Source organism: Barbatula barbatula (assembly GCF_947034865.1).
Source record: "Barbatula barbatula genome assembly, chromosome: 20".
Taxonomy (NCBI): Eukaryota; Metazoa; Chordata; class Actinopteri; order Cypriniformes; family Nemacheilidae; genus Barbatula; species Barbatula barbatula.
Window position 1 is genome coordinate 11,380,118 of NC_136783.1, and position 14,676 is coordinate 11,394,793.

The 14,676-nt window shown below is 37.4% G+C and overlaps 2 protein-coding genes across 6 annotated transcripts; one reads left to right on the forward strand and one right to left on the reverse strand.

The window, feature by feature from the left end:
- Positions 1-3,278: 3,278 nt before the first annotated feature.
- Positions 3,279-6,200, forward strand: rpusd4 (RNA pseudouridine synthase D4). The gene is made up of 7 exons (XM_079483134.1): positions 3,279-3,624; positions 3,724-3,889; positions 3,971-4,175; positions 4,415-4,508; positions 4,782-4,932; positions 5,029-5,126; positions 5,352-6,200. The coding sequence occupies exons 1-7, from the start codon at positions 3,433-3,435 to the stop codon at positions 5,547-5,549; spliced, it is 1,104 nt and encodes a 367-aa protein (XP_079339260.1). The 5' UTR covers positions 3,279-3,432; the 3' UTR covers positions 5,550-6,200.
- Positions 5,664-13,887, reverse strand: qrich1 (glutamine-rich 1). Of its 5 annotated transcripts, none has more exons than XM_079483130.1 (13): positions 13,599-13,887; positions 12,155-12,424; positions 11,987-12,067; positions 11,486-11,518; positions 10,810-10,947; positions 10,013-10,705; positions 9,509-9,662; positions 7,763-7,917; positions 7,535-7,649; positions 7,347-7,455; positions 7,108-7,259; positions 6,900-6,990; positions 5,664-6,740 (listed from the first exon to the last, which is right to left on the reverse strand). In XM_079483130.1, the coding sequence occupies exons 2-13, from the start codon at positions 12,401-12,403 to the stop codon at positions 6,551-6,553; spliced, it is 2,160 nt and encodes a 719-aa protein (XP_079339256.1). In that variant the 5' UTR covers positions 12,404-12,424; positions 13,599-13,887; the 3' UTR covers positions 5,664-6,550. The 5 variants fall into 5 exon arrangements, with proteins under 5 accessions (XP_079339256.1, XP_079339255.1, XP_079339259.1 ...); XM_079483129.1 differs by having other exon boundaries at positions 11,987-12,070; positions 13,599-13,830; XM_079483133.1 differs by lacking the exon at positions 11,486-11,518 and having other exon boundaries at positions 13,705-13,882.
- Between the last annotated feature and the right edge of the window lie 789 nt (positions 13,888-14,676).

Sequence of the window (14,676 nt, forward strand, 5' to 3'; positions counted from 1 at the left end):
ACGAAACTGTGCTGTACTTAGAGAACTCTGTCGATGTAACAAAGAAACTGCATTGCGAAGTGACTGTTCATACTCCTGCTTCACCTGGCACCACAGTGCAGTTTGTGGTGAATACAGGTTCTTCTGTGTCAATCTTGCCCCTTCATATGTATGGATGTCACTTCAGTGCCACATATTAACTCTCAGGTTCAGTCTATGATCTCCACGTGCATTCCCTGCCAGTCCAATGACAAATCTACTGTGACACATCCAGCACCCCTGCAGCCAGTTTCCAGAGGGCCCATGGAAAAAACTTGGTCTGGATTTAGTTATGACATTATGATGACATTAAATCAGTAATAAAAGGTCATATTCATCTTAGCTATTAATAATGGTCTTTTTGGTAAACAATGGGATTATTTGAAATTTGAGATAGTATGTGCTGCTAGGTCATATGGTAAAAGATTAGCTATCATTTAGCTGAAATTTCAACTGAAATTAACCATTTAATTAAATTTCATTGGAGGAAGTAAAGAAGGCCATTAATAACTTAAATTAATAATACAGCACAAGTAGTGACAGGCTGACTTCAGAACTATATAATACTTTTTGTGACCCTTTTTCAAAATTTTTGTTTCCGGTTTATGGAGAAGCATTTGGTAATGTAATTAATTATGTAGTGCCTTAGACAGGTCAGACACGCAATAATTAGTCCGATTTCTTAAAAATAACAAGTTCAGGGGAACACCAGGGGGTCTACCCCAATCTGCAACTAATACCATAGCAACCCACACCAAACCATCAAGATAAGACTATTTTATGACCCAATGGAATCTATGGAGATGCACTCTCTTTAATCACTTTGGGGACAGACTTACAGTCCTGTATACATTTATATAGAAATGTACATATATCCATTCATAACCTTACGATGTATTGAGTCTGTCTTAAACATTAACCCAAAGTAGTTTGAATGAATGTGCATAACTACTAGAATTATTAGATTTGTAGTATCTCATTTAACCAAGATGATATGTAGATCATGTTTGGGGTCTATGAGCTGCATTTGAGATTTCCTTAATGTTAATGTTTGTTGTGTTTTGATAACTCTTTACATATTAGTTGTATTAAACCCTTTTTAAACTGAACATCCAATCTGCTACCACATGTAAAACAAATTCTGGAAGACAAAGACAATTAACTTTCTCTCCAAAGATGCCAACTCCTGTTTGGGTCAGTCACATCTGCAGGCTGCGGCCCTGTCTTTCCAGATACACACCCTCTGCATCAACTGGTTCTCTCTGATCACATCCAGCCAAGATCAACTGGAGCCTCAACAAACTGCATCAGGACACTTTCTTTCTTTTGATCGGCAAGACATGCAAGAATCATACTTCGTCTCATTAATGAACGCATTAAGCACCATTACTCCTTTTAAAAAAGGTTTTATACCATTAAGAAAGTGATGTTTTGTTCAGGATTTTGATCTTCTGAATATCAAATACTGCAATAAATCCATGCTCTGTTCTTCTCTCTGCTTAAACTTCAACCTTCTTCAAATGCTAAACTGTATGTGTGTGTATGTTTGATTAGTATGTGTCTGGTCTAGGTAATAAAGTCCTATTTTATGTCACAATTGACGTTGTTTGTAGTTCATGCTCATAATCATGCTGATTCTTGCTACCTGCTCGTAATGCTAAGTGATTTCCCCACATCATGAATTTAATCCAGATAAGTATAATTGATCATCATCAATTAAATTAATCCAAATTTGGGCTGATATTTGTTTCCCTTACAAAGGGTGGTGGAGAATATTTTACTTACAATTGTGATAAAACCTCATGATAATTCTTACAAATTTGGTGGAGAATAGTGTTTAAGAAATACTGTTCCTTATTGAATCTCCTACAATTATTTGTGTGTAAAAGTATCTTTAAATTCAGATATGATTCCGACAGAACTTTATATGAATCACATAAATGTTAAATTCATGGCAAGCAAGAGACTTGTCTTTCACTGATCGAGTCTTGTTGTCAAAAGCAGAGGGTCTATCAAGAGTTTAGTATCTCTTCTCTGTAATAGATTGTCCTAAGTCCTTGTGTCGCATTAGATAAATTAATTTATTTATAAATGTTTATGGAAAAATAAATTGCACAAATAAAATCAGTGATGGTGGTCTGGGAAAGCTGTTGACTTTAATCTCTTTAACAATGTGATGAAAGTAAATTGGTTGAAAGATTCATTAAAAAATCTGACTCTATATGAATGTATTCCCTAACTGAAGTTTTGTTACAGTGTCCCTTCTCACATTGTAAATCACCAATTAAATTAGCACAATTCCACCAACAGGTTGTATTATCATCTATAAACATGATTTCTCACCTCACCGTTGCTTTATTTTGAATAACCAGAGTATTGTTTAAAGAAATAAATCATCATTTTTTGAAAGATGGTATTTGGATAACATTTTTCTTGTTAATCAGCCGATGATAATGGTCAATTTGATTGCTTTTCAGAATTTTCTAAGAAATTGGATTTTGGATTTTGGATTTTCGTCAAAAGAATATAACACTGTATTTAATGCCATTCCTAGTGGTTTATCAATTATTCTAAAATGCAAGAAATCCTTTAATTCTGTGTCTTTCTATAAAAACTCTATTTCAGTAGAAGGGATGTTGATTGTTAAGGACAAATTCAATATCTTCACATGTATATTAACAAACAAAGATAAGGGAAATCACATTTAAAATATTACATAGATGTTAGCACTGTAATACCATACTTAATAAGTATATGCTAAATATTGAAAACAAATGTACATTCTGTAATATGGAAGAAACAATTAATCATCTTGTTTGTGAATGTGTTTAAGCTTTTTGGAATGAATTGTGTTCCTATCTCTCAGAAACCAATGTTAGAATACATTTTAATGCTTTTGGTATTTTTTTCTTTTATCATCTCTGCTCAGCCTATCTCTAGTATTGATTATATTGTTAATCTTTTTATTATAATTGGTAAAAGCATTATTCCTAAATGCAATTTGGGATTTAAAATCTACTATTGTCAATGTTTTTGGTTGATTTTAATGCCTATATTTTGTATGAAAAACAAACAAAAAAATCATTAAAGAACTGCTCTCAATGTTTAATCTTATAAAACCTCCCCTCTGTCTCATGTTATTTTTTTTCATTTGTTCCTTTTGTTCATTCGTTCCTTTATGATTATGTTTTTTTAAGTCCGGTTCATGGGGACTTTAAACTAAACGCTAGTTTTAAGAGTCTCAAAGACCTTTATTTTGAAGTGTATTTGTATTTTGCGTTCTTTTTCGTTCTACAAATGTGTTTTCGGGGTTTCTGATATTTCCATTTCGTTTTGTGTCTTTTAATCTGACGTGTATGCCTTTGAGTAATATAAGATCTTGCGTGTTTTGGTGTAAAGGTTTTTGGAAGGGGAATGACGTTTGAACAGTTTTTGCAAAAAATGCGACACCCATGTGAGATGTCTTTCATGATGTTCAGGAGAGCGTATGTCACAGTGTCAACTTCAAAAACAGCGAATTATGACCAAAAAATAGGATTGAAAGCAGCAGACATCGCGAGAAAACTTCGCAGTGAGAAACAGAATTCGACAGCTGTCAATAAAGAGGTCGGCCGAGTCTGTTTTTCAATCTTTTGCCTTTTTTAACAGAAATTATTTAATGTGCAACACGTTCAATGTTCCGTCTTTCTGGTTTCTATTTCAAAGGTTCCGGTGTCCCCTTTACAGGCGAGAGTAAAAGAACTTAAACAGTTCACTCAACAACTACAGTCTGTGCACCCTAGTGTATTTGCTAAGGCACTTTACAGGAGCATCCTTTATCAAGACAAAAACATAATTGTTGTAAATAAACCATATGGCGTGCCTGTTTATAGTAGGTTTGACAGCTCATAGTTTTATATATAATAATATGAATCTTAAATACATACAACATTTACTATGCATTCGCTCACAGGTGTAGATGGTATCAGGAACAGCATTACGGAGTGTCTGCCTTTACTTGCTAAAGTAACCGATGATATGCAAGCAGGATCACATTTTCACATCTGTCACAATCTGGAGAAAGAAAGTACCGGAGTTTTGATTTTGGCCAAAACAAAGGAAGCTGCTGAACATGTACAAACACTCATCAGATCACACCAAATTCAAAGAAAATACTTGTAAGTTAAACCTTTAATCATCAATGACTGTATTGCATGTATGGGTAATTGCATTTCTATTTTGTAAACTGATCTAGAAGAATGTAGTGGGTCACAGTATATATATAAAATGAGCCATGTTCAGCCTCAGATGTCACTACAGCACAATCGCATGAACATTTACAAATGAAATCTTATTGTGAAAAAATTCCCAGACGTTAACCCACAATTTCAAGCCAGTTTCTATTTTTCTCACTCAGAGCTATAACTGTGGGTGTGCCTGTCCCATCTGAGGGTGTGATTGATATTCCCATAAAAGAGACGGGAATTATGGGACCTCAGCCGCACTTTAAGGTACTAGAACATTTTATATACAGTGATGAGGGTCACCTATGGAGGACCAAACCTGCTGAAGTTAAACATAAAAATAGGAAAATAGATAAAGGAAAAAATTATGTAATGAAATACATACCTTTTTTACCTTAAATTTTGTCCTGAATTTATTTTTGTTAGCCAATTAATTTGGTCTCTTTATTTCTTACCCTTATATATTTTTGTATAGTCGAAAAGTAAATGCAGTGGGGAAAAAAGTTTTGTTTTTATGAAATATTTTTAAAACATTTTTAGATGGGTCTAAGCCCATTGTTCAGAGTTTGTGAAGATGGAGTTGGAGTGACCAGGTTAAGAGCGCATCGGCAAGCAGAGAGTGCAGTCACACAGTATCGAGTTGTAGACAGCACCAATGGCTGCAGCTTGGTGGAACTGCAGCCTCTCACAGGTACTAAACAATATGATCGTAAAACCACACCAGAGTTGAATCCAAGAATATTGTTATTCAAAACTGTGACCCGATCCATGATCAAATGTGTTTCAGGAGTAAAACACCAACTTCGAGTGCACATGGCTCTTGCCTTGGCCTGTCCCATTCTGGGAGATCATAAATATGCTAACTGGACTAAACTAGCTCCTCAGGTATGATAAATATAACACAACCTCATATCAAGTATTACAGAAATATATTTTAAAGGTTACAAATATCTACCCTAGGTTCATAATTCAAGATATTCAGATTTTTACCAAAACCATTTCTTTGGTCTTAAACAAAATACCTTGCTTTATGGTGTAGTGTTTTCCTGAGACATGACTCATTGTCATGTTTGAAGACTGAGCACACACGTCTCACATTTCTGATTACAGAAGCTGCCAGAGGGTGTGCTGCGACTGCTAGATCTGGTACAGAGTAAAACCAGATACCTCCCGCTTCACCTCCACTCCCGAAGGATTGTCCTGCCAGCGGTCAAAGGTCATTGTGAAATAACGGTGTCCTGTCCCCTTACAAAATACTTCACAGACGCTTTGAAGAAACTACAGATCCCACTACCAGGAAAGAAATGAGACTGATCACTCCACCAAAGAATATTTTAAATGTTCAAGATCGGTTGGATTGAGGTTAAGAGGAACTGCTTTAATGTTGCAGATAAAGGATATTTATGGATGTTTTTGATGGCATTGTGTAAAATGTTTCCACTTTAATTAAATGGTAAAATTGGAAATATTTTATAGAGGACAATTATTTTTTTTGTGACAAGCTGACAGATGTTTTGCCAATTGTTGACTGCAACCCTACAATTAACAAAATGGTTTTATAAACGATTTACCTAGAAATGTATTATACCAACAAGGCTCTGTGTGTGTTTGAATGCTTTAAGATCTGTGTACTGGAACTGTCCTGAAAGGAGTAAAGGAAAACAAAAATGCCAGTGCAGAATTTTCACTGTACAAAAAGGCATGTTTGAAAACACAGGCTTCGATTCTCCACACCACTATAATATCAATACATATCAGATTACCATAGATGCATGTATGGTTTTATATAGAAAAATAAAAACAGAACCAAAACGTCCTCATGTATAATACACTCCGGTATGTGGGCTACCACAAGCTCCTGGGGGTGAGCAAGGGTTGTTACACATGTTTGTTGAAGTTTGTACAAGTGACAATCAAGTGGTTTTCAAGCCCAATGCCAATAAATGAGCTTGAGACCTTAAAACCATCAGATCATTTTAGTTCATGACTAATAAAAAATAAAACAAAAAGAGCATGAACAAGAGAGACAGCATCAGTAAGTGGGATGGAGCGTAACACATAGCAAAAAGAGAAAATGCACACAACAGGAGATCTGGGCCAATACGTTTCCATGGACATTAGGTGAACATAGAAATAGGCTTCTGTATCTAAAAAAAGGCTTGAGTGTCCAGTTCATTGAAAACCTCTTTGTTCCCCTGGTAATAATTATAAGGAGACACTGCAGAGGCAACATGATTTAGTCTCTTTGAGAAGAGAAATGAAAAGGTGCTTTCTCTCATTTTATCTTGCTTTGTTTTCTCCATCTTCTCTCAGTGTATGCTGGCCTGCGTAATGGAGATTATCTCCTGGATTTCCCGCACCACCATGATGCGTGTGAGCATGTGCTCCAGTTGCTCACTAGTGATTGGCTGAGTGGAGTACCAAATAGGGCTGTTAGGTGCCACGACAGGCTCTGGTGTTAGGTAATACGTGTCATTACGACCCTTGGCAGTCTGAGGGCTAAAAAGCAGAAACAAAAATCAGAGAGAGGCTAAACAAAAGCGCTATATATTATTTAATCTATTAATTAAATTAATATATATGTGTGTATATATGCGTGTATATACACATACATATAAGGCTAAATGTACTAGCATGTGATAACATTTTGTGGCTTGCCATTTAAAGAGGTAAAAGTCATAGAGTTTAATAGGGCATCTGAGTGGGTTCTCTGGGTCCTCAGCTTGCTCTGCATACATGTCATCTGTGACTATAAAACAAATCAGTCAAATCAAATGTTTTTAATGTTTATATCTAACGGTTTAATTGTGATCAGCAAACCGTGTCAAGTATAATATGAAGGCATTACTTAATGTTGCCTCCTTACCTTTCTGTCCAACATGGTGGGGCCCAACTCCTTTCAGGTATCTGATGGTGGTGCTCTTGTCTTTTGGGTTGGTGGGGTTCTTCTTGGTGTGTCTGAGCACTTTGGAGAAGGCCACTTTCATATGCTGCTCTACTGTTGTCAGGTGAAAATACCTATATGGAGAAAACGATTAACCACTCAGCAATCACTGCATTATCTTTGGACAACAGGTGATAAGAAAAAGACACGTGGAGACTCACTTGGTGTTGAAGTACATGAGTGTAGTAAGTAGAGTGGACGGAGAATGAGCTCCAAGCTGCTTACACTCCCACAGCATCTCTTCAGTCACATGACTTGGGATAATGTAGCCTGCAGGACATAAAAAACAATTAGCCTACAATTCCAAGATTACTTAGTATATACATTTCAAAACACAAATCTTCTTTACCAAGAGGATGAACACTAGGTCTCCACTCCTCCAGGATTTTGTGTAAACACTGACAAAACCGGCCGTAGTACTGATCTGAGAAGATGTCGTCTACCCTGTTGTTCTCAAACAAGTACTAACCGAAACAGAAAATATAAAAAAATTGCCATTTCAATCTATTTATGCAGAATTGATTTTTTACAGAATTAGTGATTATAAACGACAGTGTGCATATGACACAGGACATACTTTCTGTATACATAAAAACACGTAGTAGAGCGAGTCAGGTTCAAATGGCTCCCCCTCCAGGCCCCGAGCCTCTTGGGTCATCAGGGACAGAGCCAAGTTGAGCTCACCCACTGAACTCGACACCAAATCGTCTTGAAACCGCAGCGGCTGCCGACCTGCAAAAACAGATTGAATTCGATGTACTTAAAGCCGCAAGAAGCCGTTTTTCGGCCTTAAAATAATCTCTCAAATTATTTTAGTGGTAGGACTGGACGAATTTTATTGTTGCTACCCAAGCAGCCCTCTATCGGCTGAAATCACACTTGTAACTTTGGTTCACAAGCACCCTCTATCACCTGCTTTACAGCATGAGTCTCTTTTTCAAAACAAAAAGGCTCTGTTATTTTACTTTTTTATGGTAACACAGGCTATTTTACCTGATGTACAGATAAACATAGTTTAGTTTTACATAGTTTTATGCCAGTTTATGCCAACCATACACCAAAACGTCTCGTTGTTGCTTTAAACATCTGAAACCAGGGGCGTCGCTAGACCTTTTTTACTATAAATTTTGCTGTGCCGCAGTATAAATTTCAAGTTTAAGTTTTAACAATTTACTTTATTTGACGGTTTTACCATTTACATTGATAATAGCTGCAAAAACTGATCTATATGCAACACACTTTAACCGGTCCGAAAACATGAACTAGTGTTGTTTTTTCAAGCACAAATCTATGTCCATGCACATCTGTTGGTTTCCTTGTATCAACTGCAGCATGACTGATGTAGCCAATGAAAACTTGACGAAACTAAAAAAAAATTCTAAATAATATCAATCATCTTATTTTGACTCGATCATTAATGTCCCCTGTAGATGGACATCAGGATTTGTTTGTGCCAGGCAGCGAAATGGAAATAGTAAGGAGATGATTAGTTTGGGGAGGTAAGATTTACAAATAAACTACTGGATATCCCCCAGCAAGTCAGGTCTCAGACATCAGAGGAAAATGTCTCAGCAAAACCTTTTTCAAGTCTGTAAAACTGTATTGTTGCTTAGAAAAACATGTGTTCTGTACTTGCAGAAATGAAATTAATATTTACTTTACTAGCTGTAGTTTAGGTCATTACATAAAATGTTGGCAGTGGCTATATAAATATATATATATAAATAACTATGTGCTATTATAGGCAGTACAGTTAGTTAACTTTGTTTGAACTTGGCTGTGAAACCAGAAAATATATATATTTTTAAACTTAAACGTTGCTTATATCATATTATAATATATTAGTCGGAGCCATACAATTACTAGTTTCTTGAAATACTGTAATTGTAAATTCTTGAAAAGATGTAATTATTGATTGTTATCATTGTGTAATGAATGCAGATCTGCAAGAAAAAACTATTCTCTGCAGTAATTATTTCCATACATGCAACCACGTTAATAAAGTCTTTATTTTAAAAAAACAATATTAAAAATTTAATATTTTTAAATACATACTGTTTACCATGCCCAGTATCGATGCACTGTAGGAATAGTGGTTTAAGAAAGGGACGTTTGTATAGTGCATTGTGTTGCATACTTCTTGCACACAGCAGGTTAAGAAAAAAAGTGATAGAAAAAGTAATGGGGGCCTGTGCCCCAGTACAGCTTAGGTCTAGCAACGGCCCTGCTGGACACTAAGATTCTCAATAATTATTTGAAAATTATTAGAACAAATAAAAAGACACATCATGGTTAACAAAGCATTTATAGAACACAAACTCACGTCCAATAGGTGCCAGTTTAGTTTGTTCATTTTTATCCAGCTCTGCATTTTTGCGCTGAACCCACAGCCTCCAGACCTCCAGCCCCTCCTCAGGCTTCAGTGTGTTGGGCAGAACCAGCTCAGGGGGAGGTTCCAACTGTGGCTCCGCCTCTGTCTGAGCAACAGAACATAATTTGCAACATAAATTACAACAACAACATACTTGACCTTCAAATACACCTGTTCACCTGTATCACCTGTTGAGAAAGAAAATGTATAAATAAAAAAATATTATTTACATCACATTCTTCAAAACCCATATGCCAACCTCTGTGCAACACAAGTCTTAGAATGAATAACAAAAGTCAATGAAAAATCTTGCCATCAAGCCACAACACAGCTTTATAAATATATAAATCACATATTTCTACTGAAATCATAATGGTTAATAAATGCTGACATAATTTCATAAGTATTATTTTCCATCCAAGCATGCAGGCTTCTCCAGTACATGTTCATGCTAACCTGCAGGTGGAGCTGTTGTGCCTGACCCTCTCCATCCTGTATGTGCTGCTGTGGATCCCATATGTGCAGGGCCTGCGTAGTCCCCGAGTAAGCACCCCCCACAGTCTGCACTGCTACAGGGATGTGAATGTTTCCATTCATAAACTGTGCAGGGAACAGCGAATGTACAACCTCCTCCTGCGTGGTCACTCCTGAGCCAGACATAGGGACAGCCACCGCCCCAGCCTGAGATATACCTGCTATCATCTTATCTTTGTCTTTATCCTGTGCGGTATGTGAGGCCTGCATTTGCAGGGTGCTATAGGCCTCCTGAGGGATGGCAATGTGGGCCACGCCTTGCTGCTGTGGAGCAGAGTACACGGGTATGGTCCATGTCTCACCCGCTGGCCCTGTGATGGTACCCGTGGTGCTGTACAGGTGTGTGCTATCGACAGTTAGCAGGTCTGGTCGAAGTGACAGATAGCCTTGCTGTTGGCCCTGTGGGATGGCCAGTACAGTAGCGAGCTGTTGCCCTTGAGGCAGAGAGTAGGAGACGACCGTAGGTACATCCACCTTGCGTTTCTTAGCAGGCTGAAGAACAGCAGGTGATGCCCCAGATCTTCTGTCTGCCTCTCTCGGAGAGCCCTGCTGCTGAGGAGGTGACAGGGCCTCAACTGTCTGGATCTGAATCTGCTGAACCAGCTGGGTCTGGATCTGTGAAAACAAAAAAATCCTTTAAGAGATTTCTGTTAGCGGATCTAGAGCTCATCATCTGTAGAGGATGATTAGTTTTGCATATAAGGCTGCATGAACATTACCTGCTGCTGCTGTTCCTCTGTAAGATCGGCCTGCTGTACCAGCTGTGTTGCAGCAACCCCTTGTAGGAGCTGTTGCGTAGGGGAGGCTACCTGAAGTACCTGGCCAACTGTTTGACCCTGTTCCCCCTGAATCTGAACCTGCCGGGAGGAGATGGAGAGCTATTTAAAGCATCTTTCCAGAAGTAACTTTTTTAATTTTCACATGGTCAAACACAGCCACTATCTCTGTGGGAAAAGGGTTTTACAGTTTACCAAAATGTTAACCTTACACAACATATCTGTTAATTTGAATAAAAAAAAATAAAAAAAATACTAAATATAAATTTGAAATGTCGCCTCAGTTATTTTTTAACTAAAATAAATTAAGGCACTTAAGTTGCAAAAAGTTGTTAACTGCAAATAAATCAAAACTAAATCTAAAATAAAAATTATATTTATATAGTAAAATACAAATACAAACATAATATTTCTGTTAACTTTTTAATGAACAAACTAAAAATTAAAAAAGCAAATTCAAACTATAAATACAACTACAATAAAACTGAAGATAAAACTATAACTCTGCTGTTGCATTGTAATTGGATAAAAAGAAATTGCATCCAAAAACACCTTAAAAATGTTTTTACTATAAATGTAATTTATACATAAAAAATATTAAGTGTCACTATTAACTAACTTGCTTGCTTGCTTGTTCTGTGGAGAAAAGATACTGAAAAACATACAAAAGACAAATCATTCAGTCTAATATGGCTGGAAGATCATCATCAGAGAAAACACCAGACACCATGCCTGAAACATGATCTACTTTCTAACAAAATAAGAGAGGATTACATTCGATTAAAAAAAATGTCCTCCCCTTGGCTTTAAGCATCGATTTGTTTTGTTTTCTTCATTATTCCAAATAAGTCTTTCAAGGACGAAGATGGGAGACATGACTGCTACAAAAAGCCTGTCTTGATTAATCTGCAAGAGCAGGTGATCTACTGTAAATGCCCATGGCAGAGATCAGCTCACATGACATACATTTTGTAAAAAATAATTAAATCCATTAAATAGCTCAAACAAAAACCACGTTATATAAGTTTCATCTGTACTAAAGGTGGTCAGGAAGTGCTGTTAATGTTATACAACTGGCCTGTACATCAGAGACACCTAAATAGAATAGCAAGAGTCAGACCTGTACTTGGATCTGCTGTTCAGATGCTTGGTGTACAGCTGCAGCCAGCTGGGGCGAGATCTGTGTAGATGTCACCTGTACCTGCTCAAAGATCAAACAGAAGATATTGTTAGTGGCTTCCAAAAAATAAAAGGAAAAAGAAAACTAGAAAGTGACTCTCTGCCCTACCGGACATGCCAACTCCAGCAATGACCCTGCCACCTCAGTGCTGTCTGTATAGATACAGTTGGCACCCTGCTGGTAGACCATAGTTGTTGTGGTGCCACTGGTATGCTGACTAAACTCCTGCAGAACCTCAGGGCCTTTGGTAGCCAGCGACTCCAAAAACTCTTTCATGCGGTGCTGAGGTACAGTGCGTGCTTTTTGCCGCACATACTCGTCGAACGAGATCGCACCGCCTTCAATGGGCTCATTCATGACAGGTCAGTCAACCCTGTACTGGAGCCAGGAACACAGGAATATTACACTATTAACATATACCACACAACTGTGACACAAAATTAACTGATGTTTCACGTGATCATAAAGATGTTCTGTTTTAATGGCTTATGCAAAAAATTGTTTTGCAGATAAATATGTATTTAGCCAACATAGAAATCAGAGTAAGTACAGATCTGTCCAACATTTTGACTGCCATTGTATATAGCATATCAACAACAGACTCAAACAACTAGACTAAACAATCAGTCTAGTATCTATATATGCAAGTTTAAATGTATAAAAAAGCCACGTAGTGCATCTCTGCATAATGCAGAAGATCTGATTTCACATCAGGTAGTGCACCAGTAAACAATACAAGATAACGTGCTGAAAAGGGTGGATACAGGTTTTATAGTTAAGAATGGTATAAACTTGGCTTTTCGCGTGCTTTGGTTTTCTCGTGTGATTTAGTACACATCCATCGAAATGTGTGTATGTGCAAAGAGAATTCACTGAGATACAGCCTCTCTAACCCTGTTGGACTTTGGACCCCTCAAGCAAAGCTAACGTTCCTGTCTGAAATGCAATGATGGTCCCAAACACAAAGCAAACCGCACGATGAGTAATCAAACAGTACACAGATGAACTACACCGACTAACAAATATATAACAAAGATCTGAATACTTTTGCCAATAGTGAACAACACACTCAATGCATTGCCACGACAAAATACATTAGCATCAAAGCTAACGCGCTAACCTTTATCAAACGCATATCCCATTTCATAAAATGCAGGCTCAACACTTGCATTGAGCCCTAAAATATATTTATATTCTACTACTGAACTGAATAAATCATTGTTCAAGGAATTAACGTGAATCAGTGCGAGCAGTTTTGTAGCTAATGTGAGCTCGCATGCTAACATAGCCGCGCATCTTTCCATGCTACCTTAAATAAAAGCCGAACCGATTTCCGCCAAAACACGCCGTTCAAAAACAAAAAACCCACTTAATTTCGCCGTGCACACGTAAACCCTGTTTGCTCGTCGACGAGTCGTTATTTTTGCGCTCAAACGCCTGTTACAAATTTAAGTATGATTTATGCCGTGACGTGTGCTTATCCTACCACACACATAAACCAAACAGATAAAATGCAGCCGCGATCTCCCAGTCGCGTGCAAACATATCCTACCGTATTGGGTAAACCACGAACACGCTGATTGAACGGTTCTGATGGCTGTAAAATATTGTTTTTTTAATAACTGTGTTTTCGATAGAGCTGACGACAGTAGGCCTACTGTGGCAATGCTAGACCCCGGGCTGTCCTGTAGCGTGAGCGCCGTGTCGGGTGAAGGCGGGGACGGAATCGCAGCTCCCCCTTCCGGCTTAACTCCTGCCGCGAGCACATTCACAATGCCATGAACACGGGCACGCGCACCCACTACGCACTTAATGAAAACGATTTTACTGTTGCATATGACACCCAATAGGCGTCCCAATTATATTACTAAACGTTTCGTTTTGATGTATTGAAATGTATATATAGTGATTTTAAGAGGTGTTTGTCATTTTTACATTTATTTATGTTATTTATTTAGAATCCGTTGTTTCTATACTCTTTGTGGCTCATTTTGTTGTAGATCGTTTAATTTTGGACTTATTAATAGGCTATACACAGATATTTTATTTTATACATTTATATACATTTTTAAATACGACAGACTAGTAAATTAGTGCAAGAATTTCGGCAGCGATTAACGTATAACAATTCATATAACTGATTCAGCGTTGGTCATTTCAACGTGCTTGTGCCTTTAAGCAGAGCTTCATTCACCCCAGTCCGCCTTAAAGCGCCAAGCATGTGTCTGTGAGGGCCTCCCCCTGATCGCTCTGCAAAAGACTGACTGACTGAGCTCTTAAGGTGGACCGGGCGAGATATGCTGTACATCTGTTAATTGTGTAACTGTTTTGAGAACATAAAGAGTTAATTCCCACGGTCTGTCTCTTAACCCCAAAATGACCCGGTCTTGTAATTTGGATAAATGTAACATTATTTATGAGCTATTAATTATTTTACATAACATGACACCACTAACGGCAGTTGTATTGGCAGTACATATTTAAAATAGCATATTTTTCTTCTTTAAACACGATCAACTGTTTTAAGAATTGAACAATGCTTACTGTAGCCCTATATAAAAAACTGATAAAACATTTTAAACAAAACTATGTACAACAAAATAAAATGAGATTTTTACTGGGATCAACTT